At 48.6% G+C, this 19787-nt stretch overlaps 1 protein-coding gene across 1 annotated transcript in view; it reads right to left on the bottom strand.

Annotated features, from left to right (window-relative positions):
• The window catches only part of CSMD2 (CUB and Sushi multiple domains 2), a gene marked incomplete at its 3' end in the record, with an annotated part of 261650 nt that overhangs the window by 56981 nt on the left and 184882 nt on the right, over nt 1–19787 (bottom strand). Inside the window, exons 27-36 of the mRNA XM_079325862.1 lie at nt 17838–18040; nt 14595–14786; nt 11336–11474; nt 10365–10552; nt 8638–8832; nt 7683–7799; nt 6723–6836; nt 6333–6428; nt 3598–3801; nt 1293–1417 (exon numbers count right to left, since the gene is read on the bottom strand). Of these exons, the coding sequence (XP_079181988.1) occupies nt 1293–1417; nt 3598–3801; nt 6333–6428; nt 6723–6836; nt 7683–7799; nt 8638–8832; nt 10365–10552; nt 11336–11474; nt 14595–14786; nt 17838–18040 (1573 nt within the window). The remainder of the gene's footprint in view (nt 1–1292; nt 1418–3597; nt 3802–6332; nt 6429–6722; nt 6837–7682; nt 7800–8637; nt 8833–10364; nt 10553–11335; nt 11475–14594; nt 14787–17837; nt 18041–19787) is intronic.

Below are 19787 nucleotides of genomic sequence, written 5' to 3'. Positions count from 1 at the left end.
ATTTACAGTTGTTTAACCTTTAATTGTTGTGCAAAAAGGGGGTAAAGTGATGCTGGAATTAGGATCTGATAATGGAGAAGCCAAAGGAAGTGGAGGCAGGATGGATCCAGCTCCAACTCATGCTCATTCATCTCTGAGACCCCTCACAGCTGTTTTAGGTCCTGGGGGCCAGAATCTTTCTCCAAAGTCGTTTTTTCCCCCCTGGAAGTCGCAGGGAAGCTGATGGATGGTGACCAGCTGACAGCAGATCCTGGTGCCATGTGGGAGTGGAAACCTCAGCACTGGTGGGAGCCCCAAAATCATGAGATCATGGAATTTTGTGGGGTTGGGATGGGCTTTAAAGCTCTTCTTGTCCCCAAAACCTCTGCCATGGGTAGGGACACCTCATACCATCCCAGGTTGCTCCAAGCCTTGTCCAACCTGGCCTTGGACACTTCCCAGGTTGGAGCATCCACAGCTTCCCTGGACAACCATAATATAAAAAACTTCCTAATGTTTAACCCAAATTCCCCTTCTTTTGTACCAGAGTAAGGGTCACACTGAGGGACCATCTGCTCCTCCCAGATCCCACCCTGTGCATCCTGGCAGTGCTCCTGCAGCTCTGGGCAGTGCCCAAACACCCTCTGGGGGGAGAGGAATGAGGGATTTGTCTTTACAAACAAGCTCTGGGTCTGCTGGTAGATAAAACCAGCACTGAGAAATAAAAGAAACAATGGGATGGATTCCACTGGTTGATGAATGGAAAAAGAGATTTGCCTTTACAAACAAACTGTAGGTTTGCTGAGAAATGAAATTGGATATTGGAAGATGAAAGAAGCAATGGGGGGAAAAGTGAGTTCTATAAGAATTAAAAATGAAAAGGGAGGGTTGTACAGGAGAGGGGAATCTCAGGTATCAGGTGCTTGGGCAGTCTGTGCCTCTCAATACCTCAGCAATGGAGAAGGAGAGAGGGAAATTGGGATAAAAGGAGGCAGCATCCTCTAAAAATCTGAGAGACCCCAGGGGATACCGCATGGCCTCTCCCTTTATCCCAATAAAATAAAAGATCTCCTCTGTCTCCTTTTTGACCACAAACCTGTGGTGTTTGTGGATTAATTTTCCTGACAGAGGGAAGAACCTTTCCCTGAGCCTGCCCTGGCCCAGCTCCAGCCCTTCCCTGGTCAGACATCACCAAGGAGTCCCACCTCCTTCTGGCACTAGATGATTCCAGGGAATTCCACCCCAATCCATCCCTGTCCCACTTCCCACCACGTGTGCCCCAGAGCTGAGTGTCCCCTGTGTCCCAGCTGTACCTGGATCCCTGCTCCCTCGGGCACTGTGATCTTCCACACGCAGTTGAGGCTGTTCAGGTAGGGCTCAGGGAAGCCTGGGGACAGGATGGTTCCTTTCCTCTCTGTCAGGTTCCCCCCACAGGGCACTGCAATGAGGACAGCAGGAATTTGTGCTTAAAACATCATTATAATGACAAGAAATCAAGAACTGGTTGTGATTTAAGGGTGAGATTTGTGGGAATAATTCTCTTTAAGTAACTTTTTTTCGTGGTACATTCCTTGAGTGTGGGGAGCACATGAGGATGATCATCAGGAGCTGCTCTCCTCCAGGGGGGGTGAAAGAAGATTTGATTTATTTGAGATGCTGTCCCAGATCTCACAAGAGTATTGGATCAAATGATTCCCTGCAATTCGGGGTTAAACTGTTCTTATTCAGAGCCAGGCTGGGCTTTGTGCTGTATCAGTCAGTCATGGAGTGGTTTGGGTGGAAAGGGACCTTAAATCACCAAATCCCTTTATCCAGACTCCTTCACTATCCCAGGTTGCTCCAATCCCTGCCCAGCCTGGCCTTGGACACTTCAGGAATGGAGCAGCCACAACTGGACAGAACAGCAAGAGGCTTTAAAGAAGTTATTCACATTTCATTAATGCTTTGTTTTGCTGTTGATTTTCCCCCACAGAACACCACCTACCCATGCAGGAGGGCACGGAGTAGTTCTAAACTTTGTGCTAAACTTTGTGCTAAACTGTGTTATTAATCATTATTGATTATTGATTATTGATTATCGATTAGTGATTATTTCCCTCCTGTTTTCCTTTGAGTAACTTGGAAAAACTCAAACTGCTGCTTCCCCTGACTCCCACCAGCAACCAACACAGTCAACAACCAACAACCCCAAAAACCAACGCAGCCAACAGCCAACACCCCCAACAGCCAACACCCCCAACAGCCAACACACCCAACAACCAACAACCCCAACAGCCAACACCCCCAACAGCCAACACCCCCAACAATCAACACACCCAACAACCAACAACCCCAACAGCCAACACCCCCAACAGCCAACACCCCCAACAATCAACACACCCAACAACCCCAACAGCCAACACCCCCAACATCCAACACCCCCAACAATCAACACACCCAACAGCCAACACCCCCAACAATCAACACACCCAACAGCCAACACACCCAACAATTAACAACCCCAACAACCAACACACCCAACAACCAACAACCACAACAGCCAACACACCCAACAGCCAACACACCCACCAACCAACAACCCCAACAGCCAACAACCACAACAGCCAACACACCCAACAGCCAACAACCCCAACAACCAACAACCCCAACAACCAACAACCCCAACAACCAACACACCCAACAACCAACAACCACAACAACCAACACACCCAACAACCAACAACCCCAACAACCAACAACCACAACAACCAACACACCCAACAACCAACAACCACAACAGCCAACACACCCAACAGCCAACAACCCCAACAGCCAACAACCCCAACAGCCAACAACAACAACCAACACACCCAACAACCAACAACCCCAACAACCAACAACCACAACAACCAACAACCACAACAACCAACACACCCAACAGCCAACACACCCAACAGCCAACACACCCAACAGCCAACACACCCAACAGCCAACACACCCAACAGCCAACAACCCCAACAGCCAACAACCCCAACAGCCAACAACCACAACAGCCAACAACCACAACAGCCAACACACCCAACAGCCAACACACCCAACAGCCAACACACCCAACAGCCAACACACCCAACAACCAACAACCCCAACAACCAACAACAACAACCAACACACCCAACAACCAACAACCCCAACAACCAACAACCACAACAACCAACACACCCAACAACCAACAACCACAACAGCCAACACACCCAACAGCCAACAACCCCAACAGCCAACAACCCCAACAGCCAACAACCCCAACAACCAACAACCCCAACAACCAACACACCCAACAACCAACAACCACAACAGCCAACACACCCAACAGCCAACAACCCCAACAACCAACAACCACAACAGCCAAAAACCACAACAGCCAACACACCCAACAGCCAACAACCCCAACAGCCAACAACCCCAACAGCCAACAACCACAACAACCAACACACCCAACAGCCAACAACCCCAACAGCCAACAACCCCAACAGCCAACAACCCCAACAGCCAACAACCCCATCACCCTCCAGCAGTGCGGACACCACTCCACTGATCCTCCCACCCCATTCCCCGTCCCCAGAGCCCCCCAGTGCCACCTACCCATGCAGGAGGGCACGGAGGCGTTCCACTGGGCCAGGGCTCCGGGCATGGCCAGGCACTGGATGGCGGGGGAGCCGCGCAGGCCGTAGCCGGGGCTGCACTCGAAGCGCACCACGGCGCCCACGGCGAAGTCGCTGCCCAGGCGGCGCCCATGGCGCGGCTCCGGCACCGAGCTGCACTGTGTGGCGCTGGTGCGCGGCACGGCTGCGGAGACACCGTTAGTGGGACAGCGGGGCGCAGGGAGGGACGGCAGCTTGGTGGGGAAATCACAAACTCTGAATCCCGACAGCGTTTGAATGCAAACTCGGCTGTTGGTTATTGTACCTAAACCCCAAAGCATTTAGATCCCAAGGAAGGGCTGAATGCAAACTTGGTTGTTGACTGATTGTACCTAAACCCGAAGTATCTAAACCCTAAAGAGAGGTTGAATTCAGACATGACCAGTGACTGATTGTTCCTAAACCCCAAGGAAGTGATGAATCCAAACTTGGCCATTGACTGATTGTTCCTAAACCCCAAAGTATGAGCTGAATGCAAACATGACCATTGACTGATTGTACCTAAACCCCAAAGTATTTAGACCCCAAGGAAGGGCTGAATGCAAAATTGGCTGTTGACTGATTGTACCTAAACCCCAAAGAGCTGTTGAATGCAAACATGACCATTGACTGATTGTACCTAAATCCCCAAGGAAGTGATGAATCCAAACATGACCATTGTCTGATTGTACCTAAACCCTAAAGTACGGGCTGAATCCAAACATGACCAGTGACTGATTGTAGCTAAACCCTAAAGTATGGGCTGAATCCAAACATGACCATTGACTGTACCTAAACCCCAAGGAGGGGCTGAATCCAAACATGGCCATTGACTGATTGTACCTCAACCCCAAAGTATTTGGGCTGAATCCAAACACGGCCATTGACTGATTGTACCTAAACCCCAAAGAGCTGTTGAATGCAAACATGACCATTGACTGATTGTACCTAAATCCCCAAAGTGTCTAAATCACAAAGAAAGGATCAATCCAAGCATAAGCAATGCCTGATTTTATCTAAATCCCAAAGACTGGTTGAGTCCAGGCATGACCATTGACTGATTATATCTGAACCCCAAAGAGGGATTGAATCCAAACATGACCATTGACTGATTGTTCCTAAATCCCAAGGTACCTAAACCTCAAAGAGGGGCTGAATCCAAACATGATTGATGATTCCTAAGGCCAGGAGAGGAGCTGAATCTAAACACAACCACTGACTGATTTTATCTAAATCCCAAAGATTGGCTTAATCCAGGCATGACCATTGAGTGATTACTCCTAAATCCCAAAGCACCTAAACCCCAAAGATGGGCTGAATCCAAGCATGACCACTGAGAAAAGAAAGAAAGAACATTTCACTCCCAGTTCTGCCAGCCCAAGTGGTTCCAAGCCTGGAGGTGGCACCTGGATAAAGGTTGGGCTTGAAGATCTTGGAGTTTTTTTCCAATCTAAATGACTTAATGATTCTATACCTGAAATAAAAGCAGCAGAGATGTCCAGATCCCTCCCTGCTGCCTCCCTCCTGAGAACTTTCCCCACATCAAAAGGCTGTTTTTACCCAGGGAAACCAAAGGATTTGGCAGAGGCCTCCCAAAAAGTTGTTCTGTCACCCAATGCAGGAGCTTCCATGGGAAACTCTTTGAGTTCCTCAGCTCCCTAATGAAACAGCAATTGGAAAAAATCTTCTTGGGAAAAGAGAGGAAAGAGGGATTTCAGTTGTGATGGTGCTGAAATTGTTGATATTCCTGTTGAGTACTGGGAATTAAAGTGAAAGACAGGAATGAGGCTGGCAGATAAGTGAGGGGGAAAACTCATCAAAAAAACAGGTCTATTGCCGAGGAAAAATTCAATTAATATTTTCCTCTGAGTTGCTTTAAATTTATGAGTGTTTAGCTAATTAGAGTGTGACCAGGCAGATCCAAATCAGGCTGCCTTGCCCTTTTCCTCTTGCTTCCCATGCAGATCTTGCAGGAGGAAACCTTCCCTGGTTTCATCAAAACCTTTGCTCTGCTGAGCTCTTTGAAGATTACAATCACAGCCACGGCTGTTTCACACTCATTAGGCAGGAATTCAAGAGAACAGATCTCTAACTACTCCAAAATCCAAACCACGCTTCTCTTCAACCCTGGAGAAGGCTCAGGTCATGCCAGTGTCTGTCCCCTCTTAGCAGCAAAACCTGGATGTTCCCACAGATAACTCCAGGGAGCACGTGGGTGAGAAATCCCTTCTGTTCTCCCACTGCTCCCTGCATCATTTGCTATTTACTCCATAAAATCCCGGAGCTGTTCTCGCCCAGTGCAGCACAAAGCTGTTACTGAAAGGATCAAGGGGCAGGAGTGTGACAGCCCCGAGCCTGTGACACGCACAGAGGGAGGATTGCTGAGCTGCCAGACAGGATTTCAGCTGCTTACACCCAGCAGAGTGCTAAAGGCACCACCGGGAAGAATTGCTGTGGGATAAAGCTCCAAATTCCCGGTGAGAGACGCCGGGATGGGGATGATGCTAATCCTGGGATGTGCAGAGTTCAGGCTGAGTGGGAATGAAAGGGAGGAGCACAAAGCACCCACAGCAGCCAGCCAGCCCTGCCAGAGCTGTGCTGCCAAATTCCCAGGGTTATTCCCTGCTCAGAACCCCCAGACACCAAAAGCAGCTCAGGACACCCCTGAGGACACTTCCAGAACACACCTGAACTCACCTTGGTAGACAAAATGAAAGCCTTTGGCTGTGGATTGACCCTTGGAGCTGAATCTGATGAGGATCTGGTTGGTGGTGGCCAACGGCAAAGATTCCCCTGGATGGGGAGGAGGGAAAAGGGGAGAGACAGAGGAGAGGGAATGAGAGACACTCCTGGGACACAGGGAGCAGGTGTTGGGTGTCATCTGTGACAAAGCTGCTGTCCCCAGAAGGGACAGGGGCAGAGACAGGGAGAGGGACAGGGACAGAGACAGGGACAGGGAGAGGGACAGGGGCAGGAGTAGGGGCAGGAACAGGGAGAGGGAGAGGGGCAGAGACAGGGACAAGGACAGGGAGAGGGGCAGGGAGAGGGGGCAGGGAGAGGGGGCAGGGAGAGGGGGCAGTTCCCTACCTGAGTGAGAGCCTGACAAGGAGCTGAGCAGCCTCGAGTGCTGGGTGGGGCCATCGTGCACCTCCACCACGTCATTGAGAGCAGTCTGGAAAAAGGCAAACTGCCCAAAGAGCACTGTGGGGACAGGGACAGGGACAGGGACAGGGATGGGGACAGGGACAGGGCTGGGATCAGCCACTGCTGCCCCCAGTGTCACCACACTGCTGTCCAGAGCACCATCACACTGTCACCCCCACTGCTGTCCCCACCTCATCCCAGTGCTGTCCCCATGTCATTCCACTGCTGTTCCAGTGCTGTCCCCACTGCCACCCTCATGTCATCCCCCTGCCATCACACTGCCATCCCATTGCTGTCCCCACCACCACCCTACACAGCCAGGGCACTCTCATGGACTCACAGAACCCCCTGAGCTGAAACAGACCCCAAGGACCCCCAAACCCAACCCCTGGCCCTGCCCAGGACCCCTCAGGATTCACAGCATTCCAAACTGGAATTTATTTTCCCAGCACAACCTTTGTCCTGTGTTCCAGCTGCCTTTATTCCAGGCAGGGATAAGGCCTGAGTGACAGCCTGGAAAAATTTATTTATCCCCAAATTCCAGATGCAGCACCAGCCTCCCCCAGGTTCATTGCCACATCTTCCCACTGATTCCAAGCCCATTGGGAATTTTTTGTGACTCATCCCCTTTCCCTGCCTACAGAACATGAGGTGCAGAATTCCACTGAGAGACAACAATTGTTAATTAGCTGTAATTGGCTCCTGTTGGGTTGAGCTTTGGACAAAACCTGGACAAATCCAGAATTTTCTCTGACTCCAGCACAAAGAACACCCAAGAGCACCATTGCCACTCTCCCATCTGCCTCATCTCCAGTTCTGGATGCACTTATAAAAAATTATCATCAAAAACTCAGCAAATAAGAGCTGCAAGAAGAGAATCCCATAAAATTCCAAGCATGGTACCGTAGTCCTTGGGCACGACGATGGAGTACAGGCACACCTGGCCACTGGTGTAGTTTTGGGGATAATTTGGGGACAGGACGACTCCATCTGAACCTGTGTATTGCCCTCCACAGGGAGCTGCAAGGGAAAGGATCATGGAACATCCCTGGAGCCTGGAAATGTCCCCAGCCACCATTCCCTGAAAGTTCTAATGGGAAAAATCAGGTTTATCCCACCCCCAGTTCGTGCTGGCTCCTTGTGGAATTATCAAACCACACCATTAATGTGGGATTTGCACTGTTCCCACCTCACAGCTCAGGATGAGCTCCTTTTCCCACCTTTCCTCAGTTTTTCCCTGCCAGAGCCTTCCTAAATTAGGGATTTCATTCCATTCCCCCACCAGCTGCCTCTTGGTTCCCTCCTCAGCTCAAGTCTGACTGCAAACCACCAAGTCAGAAAAGAAAACAAAATAACCAGAGAAACCCTAAAACCCCCTTGTTTTGCCACTGAGCTCTGCTCCTGCTCAGGAACACCCAAGATTGGGAGTTAGGATTAGCAAGGATCAGGTTCAGGGGGTTTGGATTAGCAAGGATCAGGTTCAGGGAGTTTGGATTAGCAAGGTCATGTTTAGGGGGTTTGGATTAGCAAGGATCAGGTTCAGGGGGTTTGGATCAGCAAGGATCAGGTTTAGGGGGTCTGAATTAGCAAGGATCAGGTTTAGCCAGGGTTTAAGTGGATTCCTGACTCCTGCCCTGTGCCAGACACTGGATCAGCCGTGTCCATTTTCCCATCTACCACCAAATAAAAACTCAAGAAAACGCCCAGAAATCACCACTTCCTGTTAAAAGAATAACTGCTAAAACCCTGATAAATGATGCCAAATAATTCCTGTTTAAAAAAACCCCAGAGCACTGAGAAAACCCCTCTAAATTAACACCCATCTTTCCACAGACAGACCCATTCCCACGGGATTTACCTGTACAGGTGGGGCGAGGCTTGTTCCAGGTGGGTTTTCCATCCCCTCCCATCACACAGGTGAGGGTGGGGCCCCCCTGGATCTCGTAGCCCCCGTCACAGTAGAAGGTGATGGTGGAGCCCAGCTTCAGGTCCGTGCCCACCCTGGTGCCATTCTTGATGGAGCCTGGGTCAAAGCAGGACTCCCGGGGGTTCTCTGCAGGGAAACCATCCCCAGGGTTTTTATTCCTCTGGCAAAGCCCCTCTGCTGTTTTCATCAGTGAAATGGGAGGTTTTTTTTAGGCTGGGAGCTGGTGGGATTTTCACAATTTGCAGGGTGTGGATTTTGGGTTTGGATTCTGGCTGCTCAGCACTGGGAGAAGGGAGGCTCCAGCTCCCAAAATCTAAACAGTATGGCAAAACTTTGATTTCACACAATCCCAGGATTGCTGAGGGTGGAAAATCCCTTCAGGATCATCGAGTCCAAGCTGTGACCCATCCCTGGATTGTCACCAGCCCAGAGCACTGAGTGCCACGAGGACAAACCATAATTGAGATGGGGAGGCCCTGGCACAGAGATATTGTGGATTCCCCATCCCTGGAAGTGTCCAAGGCCAGGCTGGATGGAACTGGAGCAACCTGGGATAGTGGAAAGTGTCCTTGCCTAGGAAGCTGGATGGGCTTTTGGGTTTTCCAAACCAAATCAGTCTGGGATTCCTTTATTTATTCCTTGTGCCACATTCTTGGTCACCTCCAGGGATGGGGATTCCACCCCTTCCAAGGCCTGGCCACACTTTGCATGCAGAAATTCCTGCTGATGTCCAACCTGAGCCTCCCCTGGCACAACTTGAGGCTGGTCCCTCTCACCCTGTCCCCCTTCCCTGGGAGCAGAGGTCAAACTCCACTTTGCTCCACCCTCCTGGCAGTTAGAGAGTGAAAAATTCTCTGCCCTGCAGCATTTAAGATCCCATTTCCTTATAAAAATTCCAGAGAACACTACAGAGCTGTCAGGACTTAGATATTTCTTTCCTTCTTCTAACAGCTTTTTTTTTTTTTGGTGTTTTTTTTTTCACTTTTCTTTTTTTTTTTTTTCCTGCCTGCAATATAATTAGAGGCTTTGATTAATCCTGCTCTTTTGTCATTTGGAAATTGCTCATTAAAGACAAGGGCTTTTCTGAGAGCAGTGGCTCTGGGAACAATTCAAGTGTGCTTAAGCATTAAATCAGGGGCTCTCAGATTTTGGGGAAGGTGTGGAAGGAGAAACAGGAAACTGTAAAGCCCACAGGTCTTGCTTTTGCTTCTCTGCATGAAAAATCAGATGATCCCACAGTTTCCTGTCCACAGCAGCTGCACCAGGTGTTCTAGGTGAATGAGGTACAGAAATACGGGAATTTTTTTTTTCCCCAGAGCTACAGACTGGTCAACCCCCACTGCCCATCACACTTTTGTATCCTCAGTCTTTAAATCCTGAAATCCTGTGTTCTCCTGGGCTCACTGAGGTCTTGATGCACAAATTTTGGACATTTTGAACACCACTTTTCATTTTTCACTCCATTCCTCTTCACCTCCCACTACTTTGGGCGAAAGGGAATCCTTCCCTCCCTTCTCCAGCCTCCTCTTTGGGGGTGGGAATTCATTTTCCACAGCATTTAGAGCCTCTCCCACTCGTTCCAAGGAGCTGGAATGATCTGGGGATCAGCACAGGGAATGCCCCAGGTACCTGCAGGGCCAGGTGTGCTCAGCCCTCACCTGTGTACTCGATGACAAAGCCGGCGTTGCTGACCGAGGCGTCGCTCCGGAACGCCAGGAAAAGGTTGTTGCTGCTGCTCTCAATCCTCTCTGGGAGTTGGGAGCCATAAAAACTCCCAATCAGGGGGCTCAGGGAGTCAGGCCCATCATAAATGTGCAGGAAATCATAGCCAGGCTCCAGGCTGAAGCTGCAAAAGGAAAGGAGAGGAGTTTGGAGGAGGGACACATCCCTGGAGAACTCAGGGTTGAGCTCCAGGGGTGTGGAAGCCCAGGGTAGGGATTGACTGCTCCTGCTACAAAGTTCTGCCAAGCAGGACATTCCTGCCAGCTGCTGCTGCTCCAAAATCCTGCCAGGCAGAGGATATTCCTGTCCCCATCCTCCAAAAGTGAGCACCACTTTTCCTCTTTTTCTGTTTCTCTCCATTCCTCTTCACCTCCCTCTCTCCTCCCACTGCTTTGGGTGACAGGGACTCCTTCCCTTCTTTTCTCCACCCTCTGCTTTGGGGGTGGCTAAACACCAGAATTCCCCCTGGAAGGAGGAATGGGGGGGATCCAGGAATGGGGATGGAGTCAGGAGACAGAGACTGAGCCAGAGCTGCTGCTGGGATTCCTGGGCTCTACCACACCAGGTTCTGTGTGTTCAGGAGGAGCTGCAGCTGCAATATGAGGGTCTCCCCTTAAAAAAAAAATAAAAATCTGGGAACAGATTATCCAGGGGAATGGGACAGTTCCATCAGCTTTGCATTGGTTCTTTCCCAGAATCAGAGGATATCCACACCCAGATCAGGTTCTGTGTATCAGAGGAGCTGCAGCTGCAATACCGGGATCTCCCCACAAAAATCTGGGAACAGATTATCCAGGAGCATTCAGGAGAATTCAGATTGACAAGGTGAGTAGAATGGTGTAATTTTGGACTAAACCATTAACTTGGGCAATATCAGAACACAGAACACAGTGCAACAGGTACTCACATGTTGAACACCAGGGCAATGACATAGTCAGGGGACACTGTCAGCTTCCAGTCACACTCCTTCCCTGGGGGATACGGCTCCGGGTACTGCGGGGACAGGATCACCCCAGCTGGGCCTGTCAGGATCCCTCCACATGGAGCTGCAGGAAAAACAGCCAAACTGAGGCTTTGGAGTGGAAATCTTAGAAAAATTAGGATCTGAATGGGTTGCAATACAGAATGTGGGCAGAAATGTGGATTCTGTCACCATCTGTTAAACCACACGGGGCAGTGACCCTTATCTCCATGGAGATATCCTCTGCTAATGGGCCATCTTTAAACCAGCTGGGCAATCATCTTTATCTTTCTCACAGCCCATCCTCCCTCCAGGAGATATCTCCTGTTAATGGGCCATTGTTTAAAACTGGGTGTGGCAGTGATCTTGATCTCCTGGCACACATTATCTGCTAATGGGCCATCTTTAAACCAGCTGGGACAATCATCTTTCCACAGCCCATCCTCCCTCCAGGAGATATCTCCTGTTCATGGCCATTGAGTCCCAGTGCATGACTGATAAAATTCCATCATCCCACTGGGAGATGCTCCAGCCAGGGGAGGAGCCAAACATTTCCTACCCAGATAAAAACTGAGATTTGGAACACCAGAGCAGCATTTTCCACTGGATTCCAGAGGAAAACTGGACATGAACAATTGCAACCAGAAACTTATTCTTCGGAAAGTTGGAGTTGCCCCAAAAGTCATTTGTGTTGTCATTGATAGAAAAGGCTGAGAGTTCAGGGTGAGGAAGACTCACCTTAATTCCTCTTTTTAAGACCCCTCCCCACAAAAATGACCCCAGACTTAATTTAGGAAGTCAACCAGGCATGCTTAATAGCTATTCAAGCTAATTACCATAGGAAGCGAGTAATGGGAGGGGCTGTAATTATGAATATGTATTTGTTTGAAGCTTTGTCAATAAATAGACTCTATTATCACCTGTGATTCTGCAGTGTGTGTTAGAGCATTACCTCACACTGAATAAACACACACTTTGTAACTTTAAATTAGAGAGTCTTTTGTCCATCACAGTTGAGTATCAGTATTAGAACAATACTCTTATTTTGGTAAATCAGGAACACACAGATTTCAAAAGCAGCAAATGGGAGGCAGAAATGGAAAAAAAAAAAAAGAGAGAGATGTGATAGACATGGGGGATTAAACAGCAGAGAATCCTCAGATGTTTTAGTGGGAAGTGACCCTGAGGCTCACGAGGTTGTGGTGGCTCTGTCATTCCACACCACAAACAGCACTCTGGATGCCACCACAACCTTCCTAAAATCGTAAGTGAGGAGCCAGGAAGAGAGAGAGGGAGATCTTCACTTTTTTGCTGTTTTTATGGAGCTCCCTGTCAAGGCCTGTTCACTTGTAACGAGGTGAAAACACATCTGGGCCTAAATGGCTTGGTCGTGTTTACTCCACTTCCCAGCACATTAAATGCCAAGCTGATTGAAAAATCAATTATTACTTTTTTAAGGCTCAAAGTGCCTGCTCGTGTTTCCCACTGTGGCAAAACATGACTGATATTTTTCCTGTCAGTTTTTTTTCTGCAGGATCCTGGCTGGGGCTGATGCTCTGAGGTTGCCCAGATCACACATTTGGGATGAGGTGAGAGGAAGGGGGTCTGACAGCAGCTACAGAGTGGGAAAGGAGCTGGGAGGGGACAAAAATGATGGGATAAATCTTGGAAGGATTTTCCATGAAGGAACGAGCACGTGGGATTGTCCTGTGAGCTTTGATAGAGAACAATATCAATAAAAATATAAGGTAAAACCCAGTAGGGCTGGTCTAAAAATGTCATAGTAGGGATTAGAGACCTTTCTCCAAATCCAAAAATGGAGAAATGTTATCATTCTAGGACACACCAGGAAATCACAGCACAGATATGGAAAATTTGGCTGAAGGCCTCCCAACAATACCTTGCAAGAGCCACCAATCCCCCCACATTTGGGATGGGAAGAGAGTAAGGAGAGCACAGATTGTGGGGGGTCTGACTTATGGAGTGGGACAGAAGTGATGGTATAAATCTTGGAAGGATTTTCCATGAAGGAATGAGCACATGGGATTGTTCTGTGGGCTTTGATAAGAAAAATATCAATAAAAACCCAGTGGGGCTGGTCTGAAAATATGTGAATAGTTTACAGACCCTTCTCCAGAGCTTCAAAACAACTTTTTCAACCAAGTCCAGACTCAGGCATGGAGAACTTTTATCCCTTTGGGACACACCAGGAAATCACAGCACATATATGGAAAATTTGGCTTAAAATCCCCCAAAAATGCCTTGGAAGAACACACCAGGATCTCTCCATTCACCCTAACTTTAACCCCAAGGGTGCTTTCCCCTCCCAGACTGTAACATCAGGGGAAAACTCTGAAGAAATTGAAATCTAAGGACTCGTGTTTGAAAAGCCTGAGGGAGACAAATGTTCAACACCCTCGGATTCCTTTGAAAATCCCACCCAGAGTCTCCAAAGGATTTGAAGCAGGAGCTGGACCCAGCCATGCTGCCTGGGATTGGGAGGGATGCAAACTTCAAATGGCCCAAACCTCCCGGGGTTCTCCCAGCCCGGATTGTTTGGCAGTTGTGCCACAAAGAGGAGAAAATGCATTTGAAATGCTAAATACCCCAAATCAGCCCTACATTTAACAATGAGTTTTCCCAGTTCAGCTCCAACCAGGCTGCCTCTCCCCCAGTTGCTGATATTTCACTGATTAGTCCACCAAATCCTTTGTCACCTCATATTAGAACTTGCTGGAAAATAAATTTTAAACACAATTTGAAGTATTAGAAGACAACATTTTTTTTCTGTCACAGCTCTGGACATGTGAGGATATTTGAAAAATATTTCTTGATTTTTAAAGATGTGTGGGGTGAAATTTTACAACAAGGGTCAGGACATGGATCTGTGTCCATGGATTTAGAACACAGATCTGTGTCCATGGACTCAGGACTGGGATCTGTGTCTGTGTGTTCAGGACAGGAATCTATGTCCATGTCCTCAGATAATGGATCTGTGCCCATGGATTCAGATCGTGGATCTGTGTCCATTCATTCAGATCACAGATCTGTGTCCATGTGCCCAGATCATGGATCCATGTCCATGGATTCAGGACAGGAATCTGTGTCTGTGTGCTCAGAACACGGATCTATGTCCATGGATTCAGACCCCGGATCCCAGACTTGTGTCTGTCCCCGTGCCCAGATCCCAGCCCTGTGCCCATACCTGTGCAGGTGGGCGGGTCTGGCTGCCAGAAGAACCTGTTCTCCACCTGCACACAGGTGATCTGTGCCTCCCCTTGCAGGGCATAGCCAGGGTTGCACTGGAAGGTGATGGAGTCCCCAGCCTCCTTGCTGTCCCCGCTCCGGCTCCCGTTCTGTGGGATCCCTGGGTCGTTGCAGGATGTGGCCGTGGAAACTGAAGGGAATTGAAAGCACATTTTGCATATTGATGTTTATTTAACACCTGCAGCACTGCCTCTCTTCTCTCTGTCCATACCCAGACATCCAGGCCATGCCTTGTTCCCCATCCCTCCTCCCTCAGCATCCCACAGAGTTCCCCCACGCACAAAAAGTGCCTTTCCCTTTGCTCTGAGCATCTGCCACTCCAGCTGGGAAAGGCTCTGGGGACCAGCAAGTTCAAGAGCAGCACCCAGGGAGCAGCTTTGATGCAGAATTGTGCACATGGCTCTTTGCTTCATCAGCTAGACACCCACTGATGTTCCACGGTGTTTTTGGAGAGTTCTGTGCCAGGCACATGCTGCAAAATCAACTCAGCCACCAGCACTTCACACTTTCCCATGAGTGGCAGAGAAATTTAGCCTCAAGATCTGTGAAGCATCAAGCCTGACCTTTCAGAAATGTGTTTGTTTCCCTTCCAGACTTGTTGCTGCCTCTCTTTGAGGTCTGAGATGTCCCCTGAGCTGGGGACAGGCAAAGCTTTGCTGCTGCCTGAGCTCAAGGTCTGCCAACACCACAAGGATTTACCAGCAGGGAAAATCCTGGAGTAATAGGAGTTTTGTGAGCTTATCCACCTCATTAAAGCTCCCAAGATCCCAAAGTGGACAGGTCTGAGCTCAGGTCTGGCTGCTTAGTCACACCTGCTGAACAAAGGCTTTGAGCAGGAGTAGTCAATAAAGCCCAGCTCCAGATCAGGAGCTTATTTCCTGCTAAGTTGATGAGAGTCTGTTACACCCAGGCAGTTTAGAAAAAGCTGCTCTTGAAAGAGCCAGAGGAAATCCCTCTCTTTCTGTGCAGCTGGAGATAAGGAAGTTAACAGCCCAGGCTGGATGAGACACAAATCTGGCAAAAAAGAAAACCAACAAAATCAGGATGGCACTGCTGTGCTGGGTGACACAAAGCTCTGCCTCTGTCTGGGTCAGCCCAAAGCTCTGAAATCCAGCAGAAATTCTCCCCAAAATGCTGGCTTGTTCCCCCAGCCAAGCAATGCAACCTGGACAGAAAGTTATGGAAAAAAAACCCCAACAAACAACTTGGGAAGATGTTTTGATGTGTCTCAGTCCAGGGGAAGTCACATCATCACTCACCCAACCACTCCCTGTTTGTTATCACACCAAAACAACTGCATAAACCTGGAACCCTCTGTAAATATTGGAACATACTTAATAATTGAGTATTAAATAATTGAAATGAATGTGTTTGCAGGGCTGGAGCTGAGGTGAGAGCAGCCAGGACTCAGGAAAGCCAAACTGGAGCAGGGACAGCCCTGCAGCCATGGAAATTTTTGTGCCCTCAACCCCAAGGGACCCAATTTGGGGGAGTTTAAACAGATTTGGCTTTCAGAGCACCTGGGGGAAGCTGCCAGGGTGAATCTGAGGGGTCTGGGGGTGGAAAATTGCTGAATTCCTTCTTGTGTATTCCAGATCTTTCTGCTCTGCCAGGTTCCTCACTCTGAGGGCAGAATTCATTGCTAGGACAAAATACATGAAATTTCCCCCTATTTTCAGTCTGCACACAAAAAGGGCTGGGAGACACAAAAGTAAAGGAATTTGTGTATTCACCAAGTCGATGTTTTTAAAGCAAGTTTTGATTTTCCAATTCAAACCCAGCCATAAAACAAACAGATCCTTCAAAGGGAGCTGAGAAGTGAAGGCCACGGGTCAGGAAGCAATGAAAATAATTACTCTCACAATCCTAATTTCAAACCCCTAACTGCTCAGCAAATGATCCTCACAGGATGGAGCTCAGGGAAGAAAAACTGTGCAAAATGTAAAGCTGTAAAATAATGATTTCCTGCAGGCTGATGTTTGTGCTGCCCAGGGAATGAGGGGGTCCCAGCTCCCAGGATGTGCAGCTCATTTTTTACAGGATCATTCTCATTCCAGTGGCTGTAGCCCATGAAAGCTGCATTTTAGTTTCATAAATATCAACCAGCTTTGGCTTTTGTGAATTTTTATCTTCACAGCAACACTGCAAGCAGTATTTGTAATAAATTACATGACAAGTAGATGGGATTAAGTGGTAAATAAGTGATTAGTGAATGGTCTAATAGAGTTAATTTTCTGTTTATTTATTTTGAAAGTGACTAAGTGGCCACGGCAGCATCACCTGCACATGCTGTGGATACACCTGGAATTTCTGCCCAGCAAAGTGGGGTTTGCTTGGATTTTTGTTCTGGGATTGGTTGGGATTTCCCTCTGGGTTTACTTGGGGTTTCCCACTGGGTTTAGTTGGTGTTTTCCTCTGGGTTTCCTTGGGGTTTTTCTCTGGGTTTGGTTGGATTTTCCCTCTGTGTTTAGTTGGGGTTTTTCTCAGGGTTTGGGTGGGTTTCTATCTGGATTTGGCTGGGATTTCTCTCTGGGTTTGGTTGGGGTTACCCTCTGGGTTTGCTTGGATTTTTGTTCTAGGTTTGGTTGGAATTTGGTTGGGATTTCTCTCTGAATTTGGTTGGGGTTTCTTTTTGGGTTTGCTTGGGGTTTTTCTCTGGGTTTGGTTGGGCTTTCCCTCTGGGTTTGGTTGGATTTTCCCTCTGGGTTTGGCTAGATTTTTGTTCTGGGTTTGGTTGGACTTTTCTCTCTGGGTTTACTTGGAGTTTTTCTCTGGGTTTGACTGGGATTTCTCTCTGGGTTTGGTTGGAGTTTTTCTCTGGGTTTGTTTGAGGTTTCCCTCTGGGTTTGGTTGGATTTTCTCTCTGGGTTTGGTTGGGGTTTCCTTCTGGGTTTGGTTAGATTTTCCCTCTGGATTTGGCTGGGATTTCTCTCAGGATTTGGCTGGGGTTTCCCTCTGGGTTTGGTTGGATTTTCTCTATGGGTTTGGTTGGATTTCCTCTCTGGGTTTGGTTGTATTTTCTCTCTGGGTGTGTTTGGAGTTTCCCTCTGGATTTGGTCGGATTTTCTATATGGGTTTGGTTGTGTTTTCTCTCTGGGTTTGGTTGTATTTTCTCTCTGGGTGTGTTTGGGGTTTCCCTCTGTGCTTGCCCGTGTTTTTGAGGCATCCCAGCACATCCCACCTGAGAACTGGATGGCAAAGCCCTGCTTGCTGGTGAAGAAGTCGGTGTTGAACTGCAGGATGAGGGAGCTGAAGGTGCTGTGGATGTCCCCAGGCAGCCCCGAGCCGCTCATCTCCCTCAGCAGGATCCCGTTCTCCACTGGCCCGTCCCAGATCCGCAGCACATCGTGGAACTCCTCCGTGTGGAAAACCATGAAATGGAGCCTGTGGGCAGAAAACACACAGAATTCAGACCTGCAATGTGGTTTGTGACCAATTCAGGCAGCCAGGCCCACGTGGGTTGTGTTGTGTCATCTGGAATTCAAACTTGGAGTGTGGTTGGTGCCCAATTCTGATGCTGGATTGCTGCACCTCCAGGATTTGGATTTATTTTAGGAAGATCTGGATGTTGCAGGATGGGGTTTAGATCAGCAAACAGAGGGACTTCAGCAGAGAATAGAGAGAAAATGAGGCAGCAGGAGCCAGAGCTCCAAAACCCACAGCGGGAATGGAAGGGAAGGGAAACAGGAGTTAGGAAGGTGACAATGAGCTGACACTGATGTTCAGAATTATGATTATGATGTTCAGAATGCAGATTTCATTCCCTTCCTCTGGATTTCAGAGCTGGGTCTGTCCTGCAGAGAGGACAGTGGGGCAGTGACCCTTATCTCCATGGGAGATATCTCCTGCTAATGGGCCATCTTTAAACCAGCTGGGCAATCATCTTTATCTTCCCACAGCCCATCCTCCCTCCAGGAGATATCTCCTGTTCATGGCCATTGAGTCCCAGTGCATGACTGATAAAATTCCATCATCCCACTGGGAGATGCTCCACCCAGGGGGAGGAGCCAAACATTTCCTACCCAGATAAATACTGGTATTTTGGACAGTAAGGTACCTTCTTTCCACTGGATTCCAGAGGAAAGCCAGACCTTTTCACATCATCCCTGGCCCTTCAGAGGAAACTGCACCTTCTCCAGGAGCACTGCTCCAGCTGAGCCACATCTGCCCCTGCAGGAGGATGCAGCCACCATTGAATGGGACTGTGCCACCACCCTGACTGACTGACGGGTGTCAGCTTGGATTCTGACTCTGACACTGTTTGGGATTGTTCTTTGTAATACTGCATTTCCAGTTTAATTTTCCTACTAAAGAACTGTTATTCCTATTCTCGTATCTTAGCCTGAGAGCCCCTTAATTTCAAAATGATAATAATTTGGAGGGAGGGGGTTTCCATTCTCCATTACCTGTCCTACTAACCAGGACACCCACCCTGTCCCTGAGGGTGTTGTCCAAACCCTCCTGGAGCTCTGGCTTTGGGAATGTGACCATTCCCTGGGGATGGAGCAGGAGCTGATCCCTTCCACTCCTGCACTCAAATCCCACCTGGAGAGGAGGAATTTCTCTGTCCATGTTTGCCACTGGCCCATTTTCCCTCTGACACAACAAAATCAGGCCAACCATGGGCAACTCAACCCCAGTGTGAAATGGGAACAGAAACCTAGAAATAGAAAAAAAATCTGTAAAAAATAAACCCATCAGGTGCTGTGCTGAAATCCCTGCCAGCCCACAGTAGCAAACAGGGAAGCTTTCACTTGGCTGCTTTCCCATTTATCTGGGGCAAACATAAATAAATCAGGGAGAGCCATAAAAAAAATAGGGGGAGGGAAAAGAAAAAAAAAAAGCCCCACTGCAAAATCCTCAGCAACAAAATGATGGCCAGAGAAACTGGGAGAAACCAAAAGAGCTGAATCATAAATCTCCCAAGCAGAGACCTTGAGCAAAGAGAAATAAAGCCAGGCTTGAGGAAAATCAGGATGGATGGTGCACAGCTCTTCTCCATGGCTGTGATTATGTTTGTTCCCAGCCTTAACTGGGCCCAGTGAGGCAGAAATGCTGGAAAAAACTCATCCCTGGAGACCTTGGGATCAGGGAGAGGCTGCCAGGGGGTGAGCTGGGGTGGGGGGACACC

Source organism: Erithacus rubecula, assembly GCF_903797595.1.
Source record: "Erithacus rubecula genome assembly, chromosome: 23".
Lineage (NCBI taxonomy): Eukaryota > Metazoa > Chordata > Aves > Passeriformes > Muscicapidae > Erithacus > Erithacus rubecula.
Note: the sequence above shows the minus strand (reverse complement) of the source record. Positions and strands in the feature narration are given on the sequence as shown.